Source organism: Rhinolophus sinicus, chromosome 16 (genome assembly GCF_057876585.1).
Source record: "Rhinolophus sinicus isolate RSI-liver-muscle chromosome 16, RSI-T2T, whole genome shotgun sequence".
NCBI lineage: Eukaryota > Metazoa > Chordata > Mammalia > Chiroptera > Rhinolophidae > Rhinolophus > Rhinolophus sinicus.
The window spans coordinates 3,396,599-3,417,713 of NC_142516.1; the positions used below are offsets into that span (position 1 = coordinate 3,396,599).

Sequence of the window (21,115 nt, forward strand, 5' to 3'; positions counted from 1 at the left end):
TGTGCTGTGGCATGCGGCCGCTGAAGATAATATTAAAGTAGGTGGAATGTTGCTTTGGCATGTAGATACAGAACTGCATTAACCCAGATACTGACTTTTGGCTGCTTCTGTCTCTTCTGTTTTCTATACTTGGTTGTTTCCAAAATGGAAGAGAGACGTTCACGGCTCTAAGCAGATGTTTCACGTGCCTGTGGTGCTAACCTTTAAGTGACTTCTTCTAGCCAATCTTCTATAGGCTGTAAAGTGTGTCTAACGTGTGCGTCTCACCCACCAAGTCCAGTGTGAGCTGCTTCCTTCCCTCCTTTGTGCGCGCACTGAACCATGGCCATTTCCTACTCGTGCACATATAATCCTTCATTGCACTCGCTAAGTCCGTCTTCTCTGCGTAGCACCCTGCAGTTGGGCCCTCAAGAAACATTTGAATGAGTATAAAAACAGATATTCCAGTCACTGATTCCAAAAGCTTATGATTTAACTCTTGTGAGGGCTTTTCGAATATCAGAAATCTTTGAATTTGGGTCACTTAAACGAAGAATATTACCCAAAGCCCAAGATTTATATGTTTTTCTGGGGATTAGAAAATGTGGTTAAAGGCAGAATTTTAGAATCACAGAGAAGAGCTTGTTGCCAAAAATGTTCTAATGTGTTTTAGATAAAACCTTATTTTTTCTTCTGTAAGGCGTTTGGAAAGAGTAGGCTTCAGAAACCAGACTTTTACACCTAAATTATATGTATAAACTGAAAACAACCTACATAGTCCAAGCTGGTCAGCCCTGACGGTCGCCAAGTTGACTGGATGGGCGCCATCTTTGTTTAGAAATGAGCTCATGTCACTCTGAGCTCTGGGCTGCCTGCATTTGGAGGAACAGTTCTGACACGCTTGTCTTCTGAATACACGAAAGAGAAACGCAGAGTCTCACCAGGCTGATGCTAGGTAAGTAGCAGTGTTTTGGGAACAAAGCCAAACTTGGGGACAAAATGCTTTTACATTTGGGAATCATTTTGAGATTTATCTGGGGTAGAAATGAACATGGGGCTAGGAAAGTAAATGTGCTATTAAAATGTCATCTTGAAAGTGGTATCCCAAAGTTTTTTATTAGAATTCTTTCTGATAGTATACAGGTGCTGCTCAGTGAGTATTTATTTGTGCCAGGTATTGTGCTAAGTGTGTGACATATATTATCTCATTTAATCCTCTCAAAGAAGACTAAACCCTGGCAGATTAGTGTTATCTTCACTTATAAATTTAATTTAATCCAACTCACAACAAGGTGAAATTTGTTTCTCTTTTCAGTTTTGAACTCTTTTCTGATAAAATCTTACCAGTTGAAGCCTCACATTTCTGAGCCCTTTGCCCGTAAGGTTTGTATTTATAGGGGTGACCCAGCAACTTCCTACATCATGGTTTGCTATGAAAAATGCCTTTAGACATTTTAATTGATTTTTCTGGCTAATGAACTTTTGATTCACCAAGAGCCAAAGCAGTGAATATCACCAGGTTATAATTAAGTAAGAGCAGAGATAGTAGTAAGTTAATACTTGCCAGTTTTTGGGGTCATTGCTACGTTAAATTTGGCATCCTTGCAGGAGGAGCTTGACTCTAGCGTAGTGTTTCTCAAACAGGGCTTATATATCACCCGTGTAAGAATTACCGGGGGTGTTCATTAAAAGACCAATTCCTGAGCCCCAAATTCAGTGCTGGAATGGGCCCAGGAAATTGCATTTCTGATGAGCGTCCCACCGGGTTTTGGTAGACACTGTTGCTTGAGAACTGCTAATTTAGCTTACTCAAAGAAAAGCAAATAGAAAGTAAGAATATATTTTAATACGGTTGCAAATGACATGTGCGTTCATTGGCCTGGGAGCTGGGCCGCCTATGTTCTGCTTTATTATGTGACCTTGGCAAAATTATTTATCGTTTTGGAGCATCCATGTTCTCACTTGTAAAACAAGGATAGTATCTACTTACCTCACAGAGTTGTTATGAGGGTCAAAAACCACAAGCTAGCTTAATGTCACATTTAAGGGCTTGGGGCTTTGGACTGAAGCAAATCTGGGCTCAGATTTCAGTTCTCTCCTGGCTTTGCCTCTTGCTAGCTTTGTTTCTATCCCTATAAAATCGGGACCAAAAAACCAGTCCCACGGTACTAATATAAGAAGTATATTTGATGGTTTCGTGAAAGGTGTGCAGTGCCTGTCTAATAAACGGTAGTTGTTACTACTTGTTTTTGAAAATAGAGCTCTCCAGCCCAAAGTGGGGAGAAATGCCTAAGTGTAGGCTTGCGTAGCCACACTGGGAGGAGAAATGCGTAAGTGTAGGTATGCATAGCCACACTGGGGGGTGAGGTGTGCTTTGTATGTGAAGATGAGGCCGCTACTCCACTGCCATAAAGAACTGAGTTTGGAAGGTGAAGGCACTCCCTGGCGCTCCTGCTGCTTTCAGCAACCCACGGCCTAGGATGAGGAGTATACGCTAAAAAAGGAGAAATGCCCCCTGGTTCAAACTGGGTATCAACCTTAGGGACTTGTGATCCCCGCAGCTGTACTAACTTGCAGACACCGACGCGATTGTCAAGAAGAAAATAGGATGCTTTTAGTCCTTTTTCTGAAAATAGTTCATCTACTTTTTAGATCGGTGATTTGAAACATACACATAATCTTAGCCAAAGCCCAAGGTAGAATCAGAAGTAGGAATGAAACTTGGCTTTGGTCCTTGTGTTAAGTTGCTGTGATGATCGGCTCTGACTGGTGGCAGTTTTGCAGGTTTCTCTCTGATGGTTGCATTCCATAGAACGCCTCTTCAGAAATTTGTCAAAGATAGAATTACTCACACACCCTAGCTGCCTTTATCAGCAGAGTTCTAGACAAACTTTTCACGGCACTGAACACATGATCTGGTTTGTCCTGCAGGTAGTTTTTTGTAGGGGAAAATGGGACCGTTTTGTTACACTGTCCTGTTCCTTTTTCTCAGTCTGGTAGTGGCACCAATGAAGAGCCTTCAGAATCTGTAACGAACGTCCTGGACCCGGCACAGCACATCCGTGTAAGATAATGGCCCAACAAGCAAACATCGGGGAGCTGCTCTCCATGCTGGACTCCTCCGTGCTGAGTGTGCGTGATGACGTCACGGCTGTCTTTAAAGAGAATCTCACTTCCGGTGAGCAAGACCATATTGTCTCCAGCTTATCTGCTAATCAGAGGAGATTGGTCTGGAGGGGACTAGGATGCTGCCGATGAATTCTGGTTTTCATCTTCTAAGGCGGGTGTCCACACTTTTTTCAATGTTTTTCACCGAGGGCCATGTGCGGTAAAATACACAAACAGCCGGGCCACTCACTCGAGGTGAAGTACGTATTGCCTCACCTGGTTTATTTAAGTAAACTAAATATATTTTTGGAATTTGCTGCAGCCCAATTAACAATGGATTGTGGACCGCAGTTGGCCCCGCGGGCAGCGGTTTTGACACCCCTGTTCTAAGGAGTCTTTAAAACCACCAGTAAAGACCACACACTGCTGGATTCACTCTATATGTGGTTTCAGCTTTTAATTGTGGAAATATTCAAATACCCAAATATAGACATAAGAATACTAACTCCACAAACCCAGCGCCAACGTTTCTGCCATTCTTTTTTCTTACCTCCCGGACGCTCTCCCACCCAATGTCTTAAAGCAAATCCCAGATATGTCCTTTTACTGTAAATCAAATATGTGATTTTTAATATGAAAAATGCTTAACCTTTCTTTAATTGGAGGAATACAAATTTAAATAGTACCCTTTTTTGCTTACCAGGTTGGTAAAAAAAAATCAGATGTTGATCATAGAAATGGATGGTGTTAGCAGGAGAATGTATTGCTTAACCTTTTGGGAGTATCTATCCTCAGTTCAAAAGCATGTACCATCTGGCTCACTCGTAAGAATCTATTTCATTGTAGCCTTAAATGAAGTACAGTGAAAAATTGGAAAAAGCCAACTGCCCTTCAGTAGATGGATGGTTAAATTATGTGAAAAGAGGTCAAGAAGGTCATAGGTGCTGCCATGGGAAGGTGTCTGCAGCACCTTGTTAAGGGGAAAACACACACACAGGCTATGGGCGTATGGACGTGGGACTGTGTGTGCGCGCATGTGCGTGCGAGATTATGCAGCAGGAAAAGATTTGAAAGGACACGTACCAAACTCAAGGGTGTTTTCTGCAGAGGGGCTTGGGAGGCAGATGGTAAGGGGAGTCTCACTTTTCTTTTATGTGTTTTCTTATAGTCCGAATTGTTAACAATAGGCACAAATTATTTTTGTAAATAAAAAAGGTAGTGTTTCATGTGCTTTTATGGATATTTAGGCAAATCAACTTGGTATTATCCTATTGTTAAACCTAAATTAATGTAAGGAGGCAGAAATATAATGCTTCATAAAACTTTGGGTAGCATCTAAAGAAACACATTCTGGATTTTGTGACAGGCAGCTATTTGCGGGAAGTTTAGAATGTTAAAGGAAATAACTGTTATCGACTGCCCTTTTCTTTATTCAGACCGTGGTCCGATGCTTGTAAACACCTTGGTGGATTATTACCTGGAAACCAATTCTCAACCGGTATTGCAGATCCTGACTACCTTGCAAGAGCCACACGACAAGGTAACTGTTGGCACGTACTAGTCAGGCATTCAACACCGTTTCCACAAGTAGTGCGGCAGCGTCCATGCAAACCCACTGTGCAGTCCGCCCAGGGCTTACTCCTGCCACCTGTGTGTGCCGTAGAGGATGTTGTTATAACCACATGTAAAAACAATTTGCAGGACCTGTGTTTCCTGAAAAGTTTACAAAATAAAACATTTCAGAGGCTTTTGAAGCTCTTGCTGTTTAAAGCAATCCTGTAATCCCAATACTATGACTGCAATGACAATTGGGTCCATAAGGCACCTCTCTTTGAAGCCATAAACTTTTAATCAATATGGGAAAGTGTATAAGTGCAGGTAACTAATGGGGCTCCTTGACAAGCTCCGTTGCCCGGCACAAGGCCCTTGGACGGTTCCTTCTGTTTTGTTTTTGCTCTTATTTCTGTTGGTGGTAAATAGCCAACAAGGCACTGTAGTGGCAGACTGGGGAGGTCTAGAGTTCACGTGCCAGTGACGTGACTCCGATTTGAAGGCCTTGCCATTGGCTGCCTCTTACGGGACATCCTGTTTGATTTTTACTCTGGGCTGAGTTTTAACTTCTGCTCCTACCTGATTTATATTTGGGGCCAATCATGTGGGCAATCAGTCGCTGCTTTCAGCGGGATCCCCTCACAGCTTCCACCCACCACACAGGCTGGAGCCCAGTGGTTATGGTTACCAGTGGCCTGCTGGGACTTCAGAGCGGGTGTCCTTCCACAGGCAGGCCTGTGTAAGGAGATCCTTTCTCAGGAATTGCAAACTGGCTGCCCTCTCAGGCCAAATGCAACACTGCTGTTTTCCCACGTGGTTTATAAAACCTTGACTTTGACCTCTTTACCTGCATGACCTTTAACTTCACATCAGAGGGAAGACTTGTGGGACTGGAGTACCTCACTGCTGGTTATTTGTGTGAACCTCAGACGTTCATAGGAGGATTTCCCTGGGTTCCCTTGACCCCCACCCCCAGCTTTATTGAGACATATTTCCTTGTTCTTTCACATTTTTAGCACCTCTTGGACAAAATGAATGAGTACGTGGGCAAAGCCGCCTCTCGGTTATCCACCCTCTCCCTGCTGGGGCACGTCATAAGGCTGCAGCCATCTTGGAAGCATAAGCTCTCTCAAGCACCTCTTTTGCCTTCTTTACTAAAATGTCTCAAGGTACGGTGTTATAAGGATTTCAACGAAATGACTGTGAATATCGTTTCTGAAATGTCGAGTAGTTTAAAGCAAGCAAGCTAGGTTTTAACTTTACGAGTTGGAAAACTCCTAGGCATTTGGCTTTTCTCACTCAACACCAGAGTTGGGATTTAGCGGGCACATTCTCAGTGCGTCACTGTGACTGTCGGCTATCTTTTGTCCAAGCACAAACGATACCATTGCAGTCAGATCGGTTCAACATTTCATTGTCCCAGCCCTCTCCGATTTCATCATCGTCTAGCTTTCCCTCAGTTAAAAATATGCTGGTTTGTCTTGGGGGAAGCCCCATTTCTAAGTTCCCTCTTAGCTAACAGAAACAGGGCTAACAGGCTCTTAACCATTTAGGAGCATGTCTGGTTGCAGCTCTAATGAAGGTGCCTACTGAGTTGCATTCTACTTTCCTGCACTAACCTTAGCACGTTTTTCTACATCGGGAGGCAAAGCCTAAATAGAACTTTAAAGTTTTCGTTTTGACAGTGGCTTCCTGAAATACTCAGGGCTATTTGCTTAATCTGTTTTAGTTCCTGGACTTGTTTTCTATCTATAAAATGAGAAAATGTGGTTAATATTAACTGCCTGCACCTCACCGAGACATGAAAATGTCCAGTAGTATTTGTTCCCGGATGGCAGTACCTTTGGGTTCATCTGATACAGCACCGTGCAAATTGATTTTTGTCTCTGCCAAAAGCATAACTGTTTTAGTATCCCTAGGAGGTGGGTTCCAAGGAGTCACAGCGGTGGGGGGTCACATAACGTGCACGTAATGTTAAAAAACAGGAACAATTTTAAGAACCTAATTTTTTAAGCGAATGGCTTGATGAGAATGTAATTCAATTTGGAGTCACACCACTTAGTTCAGATTGCAAAACTACTTATCTTTTCCCAAAGGACAAGCCTTGAAAAGCACTTGTGGACTATTACCCAAGCCTTCGGCTAGAATGCTATAAAATTCGGGTTAGTCCTTTTTACTGGAACTTGTGTATTCTTGATTCTCCTACCAATATTTTATGTTCTTACTAGATATCTGCCATAACAAAAGATACGGTGCTTGATGTAAAAACTAAACATATTTAAAACTTGATTTCCAGACGCATAGATTCCTTTTTCAATAGGAATAATGAATGCCTTAGCGTCTGTGGAAGTCTTTTGATTACTATCTTGTTTCTTAAATCTGAATTCCGGTTACTTGGCAAACATTCATGATTTAATTATGCGTCAGGTGAGCTGCTGTAGCTCGTCTAGTTGATTCATTATCCATTGGGTATTAAGTGTCTTTAATTAGCATAAAGTTATAGGACTTGATATTTCAACTGTAGCCATGGTCAGAGGTCACCATACCTTCTTTTACTTGCTGATTTCTAAATACTGCCACAAAGGTGAGCCATGAAGTAGACTTGTTAGTGCTGTACTAATTTCTTCTTAAGTTGCAATCCTTTAAAGAGTAGTGGCATTACTTGTCAGTGTGTAGTGTTTTTTTAAATTGACTTTTAAAAGGTAACTATTTTAGGATTTAGTTGAATGAACAAAAGCAGCAGCATTCCTTTGTTCTGTTAAAAAGTGCCTTCTCGTCCTTCCTCCACGTGCGGTCAATGCGACATCCTCAGGCTTTGGGACTTAGGCGTCACCAAGCCAAGTTTAAGTTCCTCTCCCAGACGACGTTCTCCAGGGGCACGGAGCGGTCCTCGCAGACTCACTGCGGGGCTTGTCCTCAGTAGTTTTTCTGCTGAGCCTGTTTCAGTGTTGTCCCTTCAAATCCCTGAGGGATTTATGGGCAGGGAAGGGCGTCTGGACAGACCTCTCACTGGTGACCCCCTTGGTGTCTAGACCCTCCGTGTGGTGTCACGCTGACCCCAGTGCCGCACCTGACGCGTGTTTCTTCTGCAGACGGACACTGATGTCGTCGTGCTCACTACGGGCGTCTTAGTGCTGATAACTATGCTGCCAATGATCCCACAGTCAGGGAAGCAGCACCTTCACGACTTCTTTGACATTTTTGGCCGTCTTTCGTCATGGTGCCTCAAGAAACCAGGTAAAGCTCTGCTGTGTGCCTGTCGCACTCCACCAGGTGAATGCTTCCATTATTGACGAACAGGTCGTGAGCTGGAAGGGAAGGATGGGTTGGACTTGACAGCTGAGATGGGTGGTTGTCACTAGCCAGGTGAGGAAATGCCTGGGATGCATCCTTCGGAGTCACAAATGGGCAGCATGACTATTGAGATACCTTCGGGTCCTGTGGGCTTAAAGGATTCATTCTCAGGCAGGATGTAGAATTTCCTGATTTTCAGTAAAGCGAAAAACAGCTTCAGTCTATGCTGTAGCAGTCTAAGCGTGAGCTTGCGGACGTTTTTGCCCCCCGCCGGTCTGTTGGGGCAGAACATACACTTCTGGTTCTCAGAAGCCATTCAGTGCACATGGACGAGGAGGAGAAGGGAAAACGCAGGACGTGCTAATTAGCGTTCTCGTTTCCAGGGCAGTGGGATGTTTCTCCGTCTCGGCAGGTAGCACAGGTCTATTGGAACGATTCAGAAGCTAGACGCATGTGACATTCGGGATCTTGTGGTGATCCCAGCATGAAAGGATGACGTGTGTGAGCCCTGTGGCTTCCAATGCAGGATGAAGTACAGCACAGGCTCATGTGACTTATTCAGTGGGCTCTTGTTGCGGCGAAGGGATGGTCTACCCATTGTACGAGGAGCTTTCTGTATACTGTGCACTTGGGGGTCTAGGGAAGGCGAGATTAACTCAGTTTTCTTTCTCCCACTTTTAGCTCTTTAAGCTAATTTCAGGAGAAGAGTTTTTTTCACTCTAATTACAAATCTGCATAGCTAAAACTACATAGTGATTTTCAAAGGTTCTCATGCATTCATTCGTTCCCAAAATATTTGAATGCCTGTTGTGCACCAAGCTCAGTGCCAGGCACGAGGAGTACAGAGGTGGGTGCGACAGTGCCATTTGCAGGAACCAGATGCCCAGAGGGCAATGGGGAAGTGTAATCACCGATGTCAGGGAAAGCGAGCGACCCTCATGATACAGGCAGTGCAGTATTGTGAGACTGTCTGGGGTTCATTTTAAGGGCTGACTGGACAGCAGGGCAGAGGTTTGCTCAGTCAGAGCCTCATGGGTCATTCGGATTAGATTGGAGTTCGTCTGAAGGTAGGAGGGAGCCACTGGTGGGTTTTAGTAGGGGACTGGTGTGTCCGCACCTGCGCTTTAGAAAACCATTCTTGCTATCTTTGGAGCAAGGTGGGAATGTATGTAAGCCCAAAGTCAGGCTGGCTGCCTTGGGTTCATGTCTCTTCTGCACACACCCATCTCGTGTCCAGCCAAGAGTCTCCTCTCAATGGTTTTCTATTTTAGGCCACGTGACAGAAATCTACCTTGTCCATCTCCACGCCAGTGTGTATGCGCTCTTTCATCGCCTCTATGGAATGTACCCTTGCAACTTTGTCTCCTTTCTGCGATCTCACTACAGTATGAAGGAGAACTTGGAGACTTTTGAGGAAGTGGTCAAGGTAAGCGAGAACCACTCATTTATTTGATACTGTGTAGACAGGCTGCATTGATGACTTTTGTATTAAATGGTAGGAATTTTGAAAAGAAGTTCCGCTGCCCCCTTCCCAGGCACCCCCGCCCCCCAGCCCTAGGCAACCACTGATCCACTTTCTGCCTTTGTAGACTTGCCTATTGTGAAGATTTCACATAAATGGAACCGTAATGTATGCTCTTTGTGACTGGCTTCTTTCATTTAACAGTGTTTCAGGGTCCATCCATGTGATAGCTCGTATGAGTACTTCATTCCTTTTTATTGTCAGAGAGTAATTCCGTTGTAGGGAGATACCACAGAAATTCAGCCTTTTATAATTTGTCAACCCAAACTCTTCTAGCCAATGATGGAGCATGTGCGAATTCATCCGGAATTAGTGACTGGATCCAAGGACCATGAACTGGACCCTCGGAGGTATGGAAACTGTAGTGACACAGCATTTTAGAGAATCTCATGGGAGATTGAAAGTGTGGTCCAGCAATTGCCCCTCTGGGGCCTTATTTGGGAATACAGGTTCTTCTGCTCACAGAATCATTCCATTTTGAAGGACTTGTGCAGTGAAAATGTTCCTTTTTTCCATTGTCTCTGGCTTTTTTCTAGAACTCCTAGTTTTCAAATTAGGAGATCTTGGAGTGGTTCTCTGTTTTTCTTTGTTCTCCTGTTTTTTTCTCTCTGGCCTTTTCTATTTCCTGAAGATGTTCTTATCTTTAGTTTTTAATCTTTCATTATAGTTTCATTTCTATCACCATGTTTTCAACACCTAAGAGCTCTTTAGTTCTCTGAATGTTCCTTTTTTTTTATAGTAGCCAGTTTCTGTTTCATGGATACAAGCTCTCATATCTTTAAGAATGTTGTAGTTGGGTTTTTTTAGTGGTTTTGGGAGGTTGTACAATTGGATGTGTATGTTCAGTCTACTCGATTAACTTAGAAGCCTCCTGGGACAACCTCCAGAACTTCCCTCACTTTGATTGGCAGAGGTTATCTGGCTTTTGAAGAAAGCTCTAACACAAAAGATAAGAGACCAATGTAAAGAAGAGAAAAGGGAGCTAGAAACTGATAATACAGAGAGCAGAGGAAAACGTCTGCAGTAGCTACAGAGATGAAGTATTTGTACATATATACGAAGGTCAGGATACCATAGAAGGGGACAGTCAGACTAAAGAAAGAACAATTGAAAAATGAAAAAATCATATACATAAAAAACATTTCAGTAAAAGAATTGGAAGATAAAACCTAGAATGTCTCAGAAAGCATAATCAAAGGCTCAAAATAAGTAATATGGGAAGAAGGATGAGAAATTTCAAATAATCAGTGCAGGAAGCCCAACACGCAATAACAAAGAGTTTTAAAAAGAGAGGAGAAAGCTTTGGTGGGGGAAGAAATTGTGAGAGAAATAATAGAAGAAAATTTCTAATACAAGTACAAATAATACAAGAAAACACATAATGCAATCATTGGAAGATATAACTTTCCAGATTGAAGGGGCTTACTTAGTGAATGAGAAAGAATGCTGCTAAGTCTCAATCCTGTGAAATTTGAGACTTAGGGATAAACCTTTTAGAGAGAGAAAAGACCGAAACAGTAAGGATCAGAAATCAGAATGGTGTTAGTTTCTGAAACACCTTCAAAACTGAGAGAGGGGGATTTTCAACTTACAATTCTATACCCAGCCAAATTGCCTATCAAGTATGAGACATTTTTAGATACGGGACTCAAATTTATCTCATAGACGCTCTCTCAGCTAAGCACTGGAACGTGCGTTTCACTGAAACGAGAGTAAAATCAAGGAAGACTCAGAGTCCAGGAAACAGTGCACCTGACTTAGGATTGTGGTCCAGGGGAGTCTGGGGTAACACTGTGTGGCATTGCTGAGAACAAGTAGTCCAGACTGAAGTGGGGGTGAGAGGGCCCCAGCAGGAGGCTCTTTAGGGAGGGGGTGATTAATCCGGGAGGCTATTTGCGTTTCATTATGTAAAGATTGCATTACGCATTATTTCAGAGCTGTTAGAGTAAGTTTAAGAAGAATTAGAAATGGAGATACAGAAGACTGAGGAAAAGGAGCAGAAAAATTCATACTCCAGGACAAACTAAATCAAGAAAAAAAGGGAATATTGTGGTAGTATGACTTTGGCTCAGTCCTGAATAGTACTTATGTAGTCATAGTAATGGTTGAAAATCAATTTTGAAAAAGAGTAAAACAATGATATGTTTGAGAGCATTGGGAAGGAGGAGGGGAAAGGATATATGAGAGTGACCTACGTCCTCACTTACCAAAATATCGTCTAAGAGAAAGTAAGTTGATAGTGGAGCAGGTAAATGTTATGTTAATTGATAGGACTTTGTAGAACATTTGGCAAATACTGAAGCGTCAGGGAAAAGAAACCATCACCCAAAACTTCAGGTCTTTTCATTTGAATTCTTAGTGTGGTTGTATCTCTATTTATGGACATATCTCTGAGTAGTTTTGTATCCTTTATTCATGTAGGATCATATCCTGAGCATTTTATGTCATTTGATCTTTGAAACCGTGATTTTTAAAACCAACTTCAGTAAGAGGTACTTTAGATACAATAAAATTCATCAATTTTATTAAGTTTTGACCAAAGTCACCATCACGGTAAAAGAATGTTTCATTGCCCAGAAAGTCCTCCTTGCCCTCTGTCGGGCCCCCTCACTATGGCAGCCATTGGTCTGCTGAAAGCATGCTTTTTCATGGTGTGTAATCATTTTTCTTCCGTAGAATATAGCTGTTTGGTTGGACTTTGGGTTTTGTGCTGCTTCTTTTTCTGTTACAAGCTGTGCTGGTCATTGTACATCTTAATGTACATCTGTTTCCATAGGCTAAGTTCTTCGAAGTGGAGCTGTGGATCCCATACCAGGAATTTTTAGACAATTCCTTACATGTCATCGTGGGCTTTCTCACTATATTTGTGGTCTAGGGATGGGTTAGAATCCCAAGGCTTTGGTAGGAAACCTTAAATCAGCCTCAGCTACCTGGCAGTTTCTGGGTCTCCCTGTTCTCTGATTACCTTCATTCCAAAGGGGATTTTCTTCTGGTGATTCACTGTTCTGCATAGTTCGTTTCTGTTTTGAGGCTAGACCTAGTCTCTCGTTGATGAAGTTATCGGATTAGTTTCTGATAACTTGCTATAACCATTTGAAATAGGGATGTTACAGGTTTGTGACATGAATAGCTAATTTCTTTCTTTGGTAGTACTAATTAGTACTAATTAATATATGGGCTGGCGTGGTTCTGCCTTGATCTGTGCTAACCTTAGGTCAGCGCTGGCATCGAATTAGCACTCTTATGTATTTGACTATTTGATTAAATGGATTACAACGTGCATTTCTTGACTTTCATTGCCTTTTCCAGGTGGAAGAAATTAGAAACACATGATGTTGTGATAGAGTGTGCCAAAATCTCTCTGGACCCTACAGAAGCCTCCTATGAAGATGGCTATTCTGTGTCTCACCAAAACTCAGCCCGCTTTCCTCATCGTTCAGCCGATGTCACCACAAGCCCTTATGTTGACACACAGAATAGCTATGGTAAAAACTGACTTTGGTACTTATCTGCTTTATCACTTTGTCTCTGGAAAGCATTGTTTATTTTTGTTGATTTTATTTTCTTTTCCTAGAATAAGACTTAGTTCAGCTCCTAGGAGCTGTTTCCCAAATATTTAAAATTTAAATTTACCTCCATTTGCTTCTGATGAATTCCTCCTTTGAGTTGAATTTAGTCCCATGCCCTTGGTCTCCTCCCTGATCCTATGCCAACACACGTGGATATGCCTTCAGTGCTTAAAAAAGAAAATGGATTAAAAGATTTGACTTGTGGGCTCCCCCAACTGAGGGAACCTTTCTGCTTTTCAGACACGTCCAGTGAGGCCGTGTGGGCTGTAGAACTCACACAGTGTGAGCCAGCGTGGACAGTTTAGAGCTGCATTCAGAGAAATGTCCAGGCTTCCCTGCAGGCAGCACCCACTGAAGTTGTCGTCCAGTGTGTGCCTATTCAAGTGGTCCTGAATCTTAACTGGACAGCAAACCTGACTGAGCTTTGTCTAGAGAACCTTGTGAATGTGACTTTGTCTTCAGGGGTGGCAGGAGTCCCCTTGGGTTTTTTCAGTACAGAGAACTGAATCGAACTGAATCTAACTGACGGGTCTAGAGGCCCATACTGGTGGTGGGAGTCAGCAGACCCCTCACTCAGCCCGTGCGCTCTTTCCCTTTCATTTTAGGGAGTGCTGCCTCCACCCCTTACTGCACGTCCCGGTTGACGTCGTTCAGCTCACCAGGGCAGCTGCCTCCGACTCTGAGCGCCCCGTCGACACGGCCGTTAACTGAACCTCCACAAGTATGGTGTCAAATAGTGCCTGCTTTCTCCTCTGCCTGCTGCTGAAGCTGACCATTGGGTCAGAATTGAGCGTATGGTCTGGGAAAATCTCACACTGCTCATTTCCAAAGGAGTCATTCTTAAGGATATGTGATATTAACAAAGGCCACTTGGGTTTCTCTCGGCATCTAGACTTACCAAAGGGGATTTGTCTCTTTGTAAAGCTTTAGTAAGATACCTTTTTCCAGTTAACAGTGACCACTGGTCATGGTATAAACCGTGGGATGATACGGGATTCACTCCTCATTGCTGATACGCCTTATTGACTTCGCAGGCTACCTTTTGGAGCCCATCTGTGGTTTGTGGTATGACCACTCCTCCAACTTCCCCCGGAAATGTCCCACCTGATTTGTCACACCCTTACAGTAAAGTCTTCGGTACAACTGGTACGTGTGTCTTAGGTTGGGGTTGGTTGGTTAGTTGGGGCCTGCCTTTTGTGACTAGGAACTGTCTCTCAGAGCTAACAGTGAGTTTGGGGGTCACTTGCAGCAGTGAACCCGTTTTTGACACTTCAAACCCTCGGGGGCTTTCAGAACATGTAAAGTGAACCTTAAAAAAAAGGCTGATTTCGATGCCCAGAAAGCAGCATTCCTTGCAGTAGCAGTTAGGCTGAAGATAATTTGGCCATTGTTCTACTAGTTAGGCTCAGTGCCTGTGTGTTCTGTTCTTATCTCTGAGCAGGTGGGAAAGGGACTCCTCTGGGAACCCCGGCGACCTCGCCCCCTCCAGCCCCGCTCTGCCACTCGGATGACTCCGTGCACATTTCACCCCCGCAGGCCACAGCCGCACCCCCCAGGAAGGTATGCTCGGCCCGTCTGTGCCCCTCTGCCAAGCACTGACCCGCTGGCAGACTCACCTGGGGAAGCCTGTTATGCCAGAGAGAATTCTGCCCTAAAATGGGACGGTTGGAAGCAGAACTATTGAAAATAGACTAATCAGTGGCAATCAAAGTGTGATCTGCCGACCCCAGGGGTCCCGAGACCCTTGCAGGGAACCCACTAGGTTGGGACTGCTTTCGTGGTAATGCTAAGCTGTTCTTTGTCCTTGGACTGTGTTGGCATTTGCACTCGTGCTACAGAAACAATGGTGGGTAAATGGCTGGCCCCTTAGCACGAATCGAGGCGTACACCCAACTCCGGTGGTGGGCACTGCATCCTTCTTCCTTGATGTGCTCTTTCAGTTTGAAAGAAGAAAACAAAACCAAAAACCTAACTTAAGAGTGTTCTGTAGAAAAAAGCAGTAAAAGTTACTAATTTTACGAAGTCTTGGCTCTTGAGAACGTGTATGTGTAACATTCTCTGTGATAAAAAAGGAAATATACACAAAGCACTTTATTGCATTCCAAAGTGTGGTGGAAATCTCAAGCACTTGTGCGATTGTCTGAGCTGAGAGGCGACCTGGCTGCTTTCTTTCATGGAGCACCGCACACACTACGGTTCTTCAGGCCGGAGTCAGTAGCAGGCAGTTTCTCAGGACTGTAACCTTTAAGGAATTACCCCTTCTCCAGTTTGAGTATAATATCAAAGACGGTTCTCCACAGTTAGCTGAAAAGTCTGTTAATATACGTTTACTTCTTACAACTACGTATCTGTGGGGCCCAGAATTTTCTTCATATACTTTATCCAAAACAACATACTGCAACAGATGGAATACAGAGGCAGACGTGAGAATCCAGCTTTCTTCCATTAAGCCAGATGTTAAAGAGATTGCAAAAATAGAAAACAGCTCCACTCTTCTCACTAAGTTATTTTTATTTTGGGAAATACAAATATTTTTCAGAAAAATATGTTATTTATATTTACATGTAATGGGTATGTTATTTTTAAGTGAATCAATGAGTATTTTAAAATGTGTTTTAATTCCTAATACAGTAACTACCAAGAGATATAGCTGCATAAATAAAAGCTCTTGGGAGCCTCAATAATTTTTAAGAATATGAAGACATCCTAAGAGCAAACAGCTTGAGAACCACTGGGCTAACCTTTCAACTCCTTTATAACATGCTGAAAATTGAGATATTTAGGATTTTTCTCTGGCATCGAGACCATGTACATGCTTTTTGCCTTGTGAGGGAAACGGTCTCTGTCTTTTCAGGAGGAGAGAACAGACTCTGCGAGGCCGTGTCTGCAGAGACAACACCATCTTCCAAATGACCGGGGACCAGGTAAAGTCTCGGGGTGACCATAGACCTTGTTTGTCTCCTCCTGCTGGGTTATCTGGAAACGGAAATTCTGTAAAACACTGAAGCCTAGAAATAGTGAAACATGTATGTACTTCATTCTAAAAGCAACTTAATAATAACAGCAAACATGGCTTTTAAGCGATTGCAGTGAAGGACCTGTGTTTTGAGCCATTCAAGCTGTGGTTTTATCTGTTCTCTGAGACGTGAAGAACGGAGAATTTTCTTTTCTGTGGGATTATTTCTTGGCACCTTTAATTAGATTATTTATAAGATTTTAGTGTTCTGTAGTAGCCCCAGGAGAAGCACTTTAGCCTTCTCTGCCCGGCAGGAAGCATCATGACAGATGTGTTCTGTTACAGCGGAAGCAGTGTGCAGTGTCTTCCTTTGACTTGAGCGGTTTTTGTCTCTCCTCAGAAGAACTGTCTGGCAGCAAAGGTTCTGTCACACTAAGTGACCTTCAAGTGTTTCTCGGTAACCTGGCCTTTGAAGAAGACAGCATAGAAAAAGACAAAGAAGAAGGTAACAGACGTGGGACCCTGGGCTTATTTATACAACGTGCTGTGAGATGATAGAACCCCCGTCCTGCCCTAAAATTGGGATTTAGTGTCAATGCTCCCAGGCTGACCTGGTTTTTCTTCTCTTGGGAGGAAATGATGGGAGTTTTATTCCGGATCCTATGCCAGGCAAAGAGGTGGTCTTTTGTGTCTGTCCAGGCGGCACACAGCACACGGCAGCACGCAAGCCCACATTGCCTGGCCTTCCCCAGGTGGCCTGTTTACTGTGCTGTGTCTTGTCCCTCCCCCACAGCGGCAATATCTAAAGAACTTTCTGAGATCACGACGGCTGATGCTGAGCCCCTGGTTCCTCGAGGAGGCTTTGACTCTCCCTTCTACCGAGATGGCCTCCCAGGCTGTCCGAGGAAGACCCATTCCGCCGCCTGCGGTGCTCAGGGTGCCAGTGTGAATGCTGAGCCTTTGAACTCCTCCCTGGACAAGCTTGGGCCTGACACACCAAAGCAAGCGTTTACTCCCATCGACCTGCCCTGCGGGGGCGCCGAGGGCGGCCCTGCTGGGAACAGGGAGCCCCAGACTTCTCTGCAGACCAGTATCCTCACTCCCAGCCCTTGTAAACTCCCACCTCAGAAGGGCGCCGGCTTTGGAAGTGGGCATCCTCCCCCGTACGATCATCTGTTTGAGGTGGCATTGCCAAAGACTGCCCATCATTTTGTCAGCAAGAAGACCGAGGAGCTACTACAGAAAGCAAAAGGACACACCGCGGAAGACTACAGGCCCTGCAGCTCCCCGGTGGAGGTGCTGGACAGGCTGATCCAACAGGGGGCAGACGCACACAGCAGGGAGCTGAACAAGTAAGGCTCCCAGCCAGAGGCCAGTTCCCCTTCGTGTGGTCAGGCGGCCCTCCGGGCTGTTGCCTTTTCATAAGTGTGCATGTGTGTGTCCTCTGTATGTGCACATTAAGTTGGCATCATTCCTTAAAAGAGTTCCATTTGAAAAGGAGTCTTCATATGTAGGCTGTTTGTGCTACTATTCTGTGAGGAAGTTCAAATGCTTCCACATTTGCTTTCAGAATTGGAGGATGACGTTATGGTATTTCAAATATAGGAATATCTGTCATGGTATCTCTCTAGCTGCAGATTCCCCCCCCCCTATTTTGGTAACGTAGTTCATAAGGTGCTGCTGGCCACTCACGGTGGCACACGGTAGCCCACGGCCGCCCACGGCAGCTCACACCAACCTCCGGCTGCTCACACAGCCCAGCTCCAGGGAGAGCTGTTGTTCACAAGCTTAGCTGTAGAGGGCGCAGCTCACTGGCCCATGTGGGAATCGAACCGGTGACCTTAGCATTAGGAGCACGGCGCTCCAACCACCTGAGCCACTGGGCCGGCCCCTTGTTGCAATTAAAAGTCCAGAGACTGTGTGTGTGTGTGTGTGTGTGTGTGTGTGTGTGTGTGTGTGTGTGTGTGTAAGATTGATAACTTTATTATTCAAAATCTTTCTTCCTAGGTTGTCTTTACCGAGCAAGTCTGTGGACTGGACCCACTTTGGAGGTAAAGTTGTTAACTTCAGCTCCAAATACAGCCGTTATGGATCCTGCTTGCTTGTCGCCTTTTCTGTCCTTGAGGGAGGCGCCCTACAGGAAACCTCTCCCCTTTACTGCTGCTCCAGCCAGATTCTCCACTAAAGAGTATCTCAAGTGTTGCAAAGTCAGCATTTCCTATTTTCAAAAAGTGGCAAGGACCATGCACTTCCCAGTAGAATTGCAAAAAGTGTGGACCTGACTCATGCCCAGCTTCCCTAGCAAATTTCCGAGTGCAGTAGATGGTACTGGGAGGGGAGTAAGGGGAGAACACAGCAGTGAAGGGAGAAGAGGAGTCTTAAAAATATACACGTGTGGCTCAGGTTTGTGGGGCAACATCAACAAAGCTCTCAAAGAATCATCCCACCACGTGCCCCTTTGCGGCCCTTTCAAAGGGAGGTAGCTGTAGGCAGCCCCTCTCCTCATGAAAGACGATCGCTGGAAACCAAGTGGTCGTTGGCCGCGTGGCGGTGGTTTGGTCCTTAAAGAATTGTGTTTCTTAAGCTAACAAACCATGGGCGGGGGCTCAAGTGAATGATACATAAAAGGCATCTTTGCTACCCTCCCTCTGCTTTAAAATCAGGCTCTCCTCCCTCAGATGAGATCCGCAGCCTCCGTAACCAGCTGCTTTTACTGCACAACCAGTTGCTCTATGAGCGGTTTAAGAGGCAGCAGCATGCTGTCCGGAACAGGCGGCTCCTCAGGAAGGTGATCCGAGCCGCGGCCCTGGAGGAGCACAACGCAGCCATGGTGAGCGGGGCGGGGGCGGCGGGGCGCTGTCAGGTTTCGAGTCAGCATGAGAGCGTGTGACAAGCAGCCCGCGTCGAGGGCAGAGCGCCCCATCCTCAGTCTGCTCACTGGGTGGCCGGAGACAGGCCCCCTGGGCAGTCTGCGAGCTTAGGCGTGAGCCTCAGGCCTCTGAGCTCCCTTGCAGACCGTCGGGACCAGTGAGTCTTTCTGTTGTGATTGGCTGTGATGCTGACAGGGTGAGAAGGTTCCTTTGTTTCTCCAGCAGTGAAACCAGCTCTCCTGAAGCTATTCTGTGGCCCAGAACTTGTGGCTCAGTCGTGAAGGCAGTTAGACCTGGAGATTAGACCTTGGCTCTGCCATGTAGGAAAGGAATTAGCCCCCAGAAGCCTGTCACCTGTCCTGTGAACAGGAAGAATAATAGCAGCGCCTGTTCCTAACTGTGCTGCTTAGAAGAAGTCAGGTCGTAAGCGCTTGCTCAGTGTCTGGCGCAGGGGAGGCGTTCAGGAAATGTTCATCGCTTTTGCGACCGTAAGATTGTCCATAGCAGAGGTCTCATTCCAGTGCTGGCGGTGAGGACTCGTGAAGGTGTCAGGACAGGTTGATCCCTGAGAAACACTCTTTAAGCAGTTCTGATCATTTGCTCATGTGAAGTTGGATAACCCTGAGGTAGACCTTAGCGAGCCATCAGGCTGTGGGCCTGTAGCGACAGTTCCAGGGCAGCGTGTGAGTCCCATGAAATGGTCGCAGCCTGTGTGCTGCTTGCGTGTCACTGCCCATGGCGGGGAGCAACTAAAATGATGGCATGTTTGGTCTCTGCTAGAAAGACCAGTTGAAGTTACAAGAGAAAGACATCCAGATATGGAAGGTCAGCCTGCAGAGAGAACAAGCCAGGTACAGTCAGCTGCAGGAGCAGCGGGACACAGTGGTCACCCAGCTCCACAGTCAGGTCCGACAGCTGCAGCACGACCGAGAAGAATTCTACAACCAGAGCCAGGAGTTACAGGTATGGACCGCAAGCGGGAGAGGGCGTGAAGCGCCTCCTGCCTCTTAGCTACGACGAGCAGACCGCTTTGGCCGAAGCCGCGGCCGGTCCACCTCCTGACACACGCGTTTTATTTAGGGCAGAGGGTCCCCAGCTCTCTCGGTGCCTAGTTCCCTGAGCGTTTCCGTAATCTTTTCCTGGCATTCCGCAGCCAAAACAAACACCTGACAGTTCTGCTTATTAAGTAGATCTAAACAGCTTAGTGGTTGTGTGTCCTGACAACTTAGTAGCTGTTTGAAAATGTACTTATAAGTTTCACACACAAAAAATTCCTTTTTTTAAACAACGGCAATTACTTAACCAACGCTGTGTGTGGCCTCCTGGGCACTGCACAGAGTCTCAGACCCTGGAATCAGATTGGACACGGACACCCTCATTTCCTGTTCCACACTGGCTTTCAAAACGCGTGGTGATTTTTATCACAACCACCCGAAGCCCAGCTTTGCAAAGACACCACGTCACGCACAGGCAGGGAGCGCATCTCAGACAGAAACTGCACGGCCTCCGGTTAGCAGTGCACACGATGACCAACAGATGTCGCTGTGCGCCCCTCAGAAACCAGATACCCCGCAGCGTCCTTGAGTTGGCTGCTTTCTGCTCCATAGCCCCAGGGCTCTTTGGGGCACAGTTTGGGAACTGTGGGCCTAAGGCCTTTTTTCCTTTTGTTGAACAAATCAGGAATTCAGAAATCAACCCTAAACTTACTTTTTCAAACTAAGAAGTTAAATCCTGGGTCCAAGAGTAGCAGAGCAGCTGAGGCCCCGGCCCGGTCGTTCTGTGGCCGGCCTGGCGTGCCCTCACCCCCTGCGCCCGTCTCTGTCGCAGACGAAGCTGGAGGACTGCCGGAACATGGTGGCCGAGCTGCGCCTGCAGCTGAAGAAGGCGAACAGCAAGGTGTGTCACACGGAGCTGCTGCTCAGCCAGGTCTCTCAGAAGGTGAGACACGGGCGGGCGGCGGGCGGGCAGCGGGCTGGGTTGTGTGCACAGCGCAGGCCCACACTCCCTTCAGACGGGCAGAGCTGCTACTCGCGTGTCTGTGCCAGGGGTTCCCAGCATGGAGTGAGTCTGCCCTCTCCCTCCCAGGGGACATTTGGGACACTTTGGGTTGATATTTTTGGTGCTTCTGACATGAAGTGGGCAGGGGCCAGTGTGCTGCTAAGCAGCCTGCATGCACAGGGCGGTGTCCACGACAGGGACCCACCTCCCAGCCTGAGCCCTGCCTTGTGTAGCTGGGAGCTCGCACTTCATGCCTCGTGTAGGTAAG

The 21,115-nt window shown here is 45.7% G+C and overlaps 1 protein-coding gene across 8 annotated transcripts in view; it reads left to right on the forward strand.

The window, feature by feature from the left end:
• Positions 1-21,115, forward strand: part of TSC1 (TSC complex subunit 1) — a 43,030-nt gene that overhangs the window by 12,525 nt on the left and 9,390 nt on the right. For 5 of the 8 annotated variants that reach the window (XM_019728923.3, XM_019728922.3, XM_088793459.1 and 2 more), the window contains exons 3-19: positions 2,972-3,157; positions 4,524-4,627; positions 5,655-5,807; positions 7,731-7,875; positions 9,204-9,358; positions 9,731-9,804; positions 12,764-12,939; positions 13,629-13,744; positions 14,058-14,169; positions 14,465-14,583; positions 15,878-15,947; positions 16,380-16,484; positions 16,773-17,331; positions 17,987-18,030; positions 18,643-18,809; positions 19,630-19,812; positions 20,677-20,787. In XM_019728923.3, the coding sequence (XP_019584482.2) occupies positions 3,052-3,157; positions 4,524-4,627; positions 5,655-5,807; positions 7,731-7,875; positions 9,204-9,358; positions 9,731-9,804; positions 12,764-12,939; positions 13,629-13,744; positions 14,058-14,169; positions 14,465-14,583; positions 15,878-15,947; positions 16,380-16,484; positions 16,773-17,331; positions 17,987-18,030; positions 18,643-18,809; positions 19,630-19,812; positions 20,677-20,787 (2,499 nt within the window). In that variant the 5' untranslated portion in view covers positions 2,972-3,051. The remainder of the gene's footprint in view (positions 1-2,971; positions 3,158-4,523; positions 4,628-5,654; positions 5,808-7,730; positions 7,876-9,203; positions 9,359-9,730; positions 9,805-12,763; positions 12,940-13,628; positions 13,745-14,057; positions 14,170-14,464; positions 14,584-15,877; positions 15,948-16,379; positions 16,485-16,772; positions 17,332-17,986; positions 18,031-18,642; positions 18,810-19,629; positions 19,813-20,676; positions 20,788-21,115) is intronic. The other 3 variants (XM_074331243.2, XM_019728926.3, XM_019728925.3) reach the window with 2 other exon arrangements.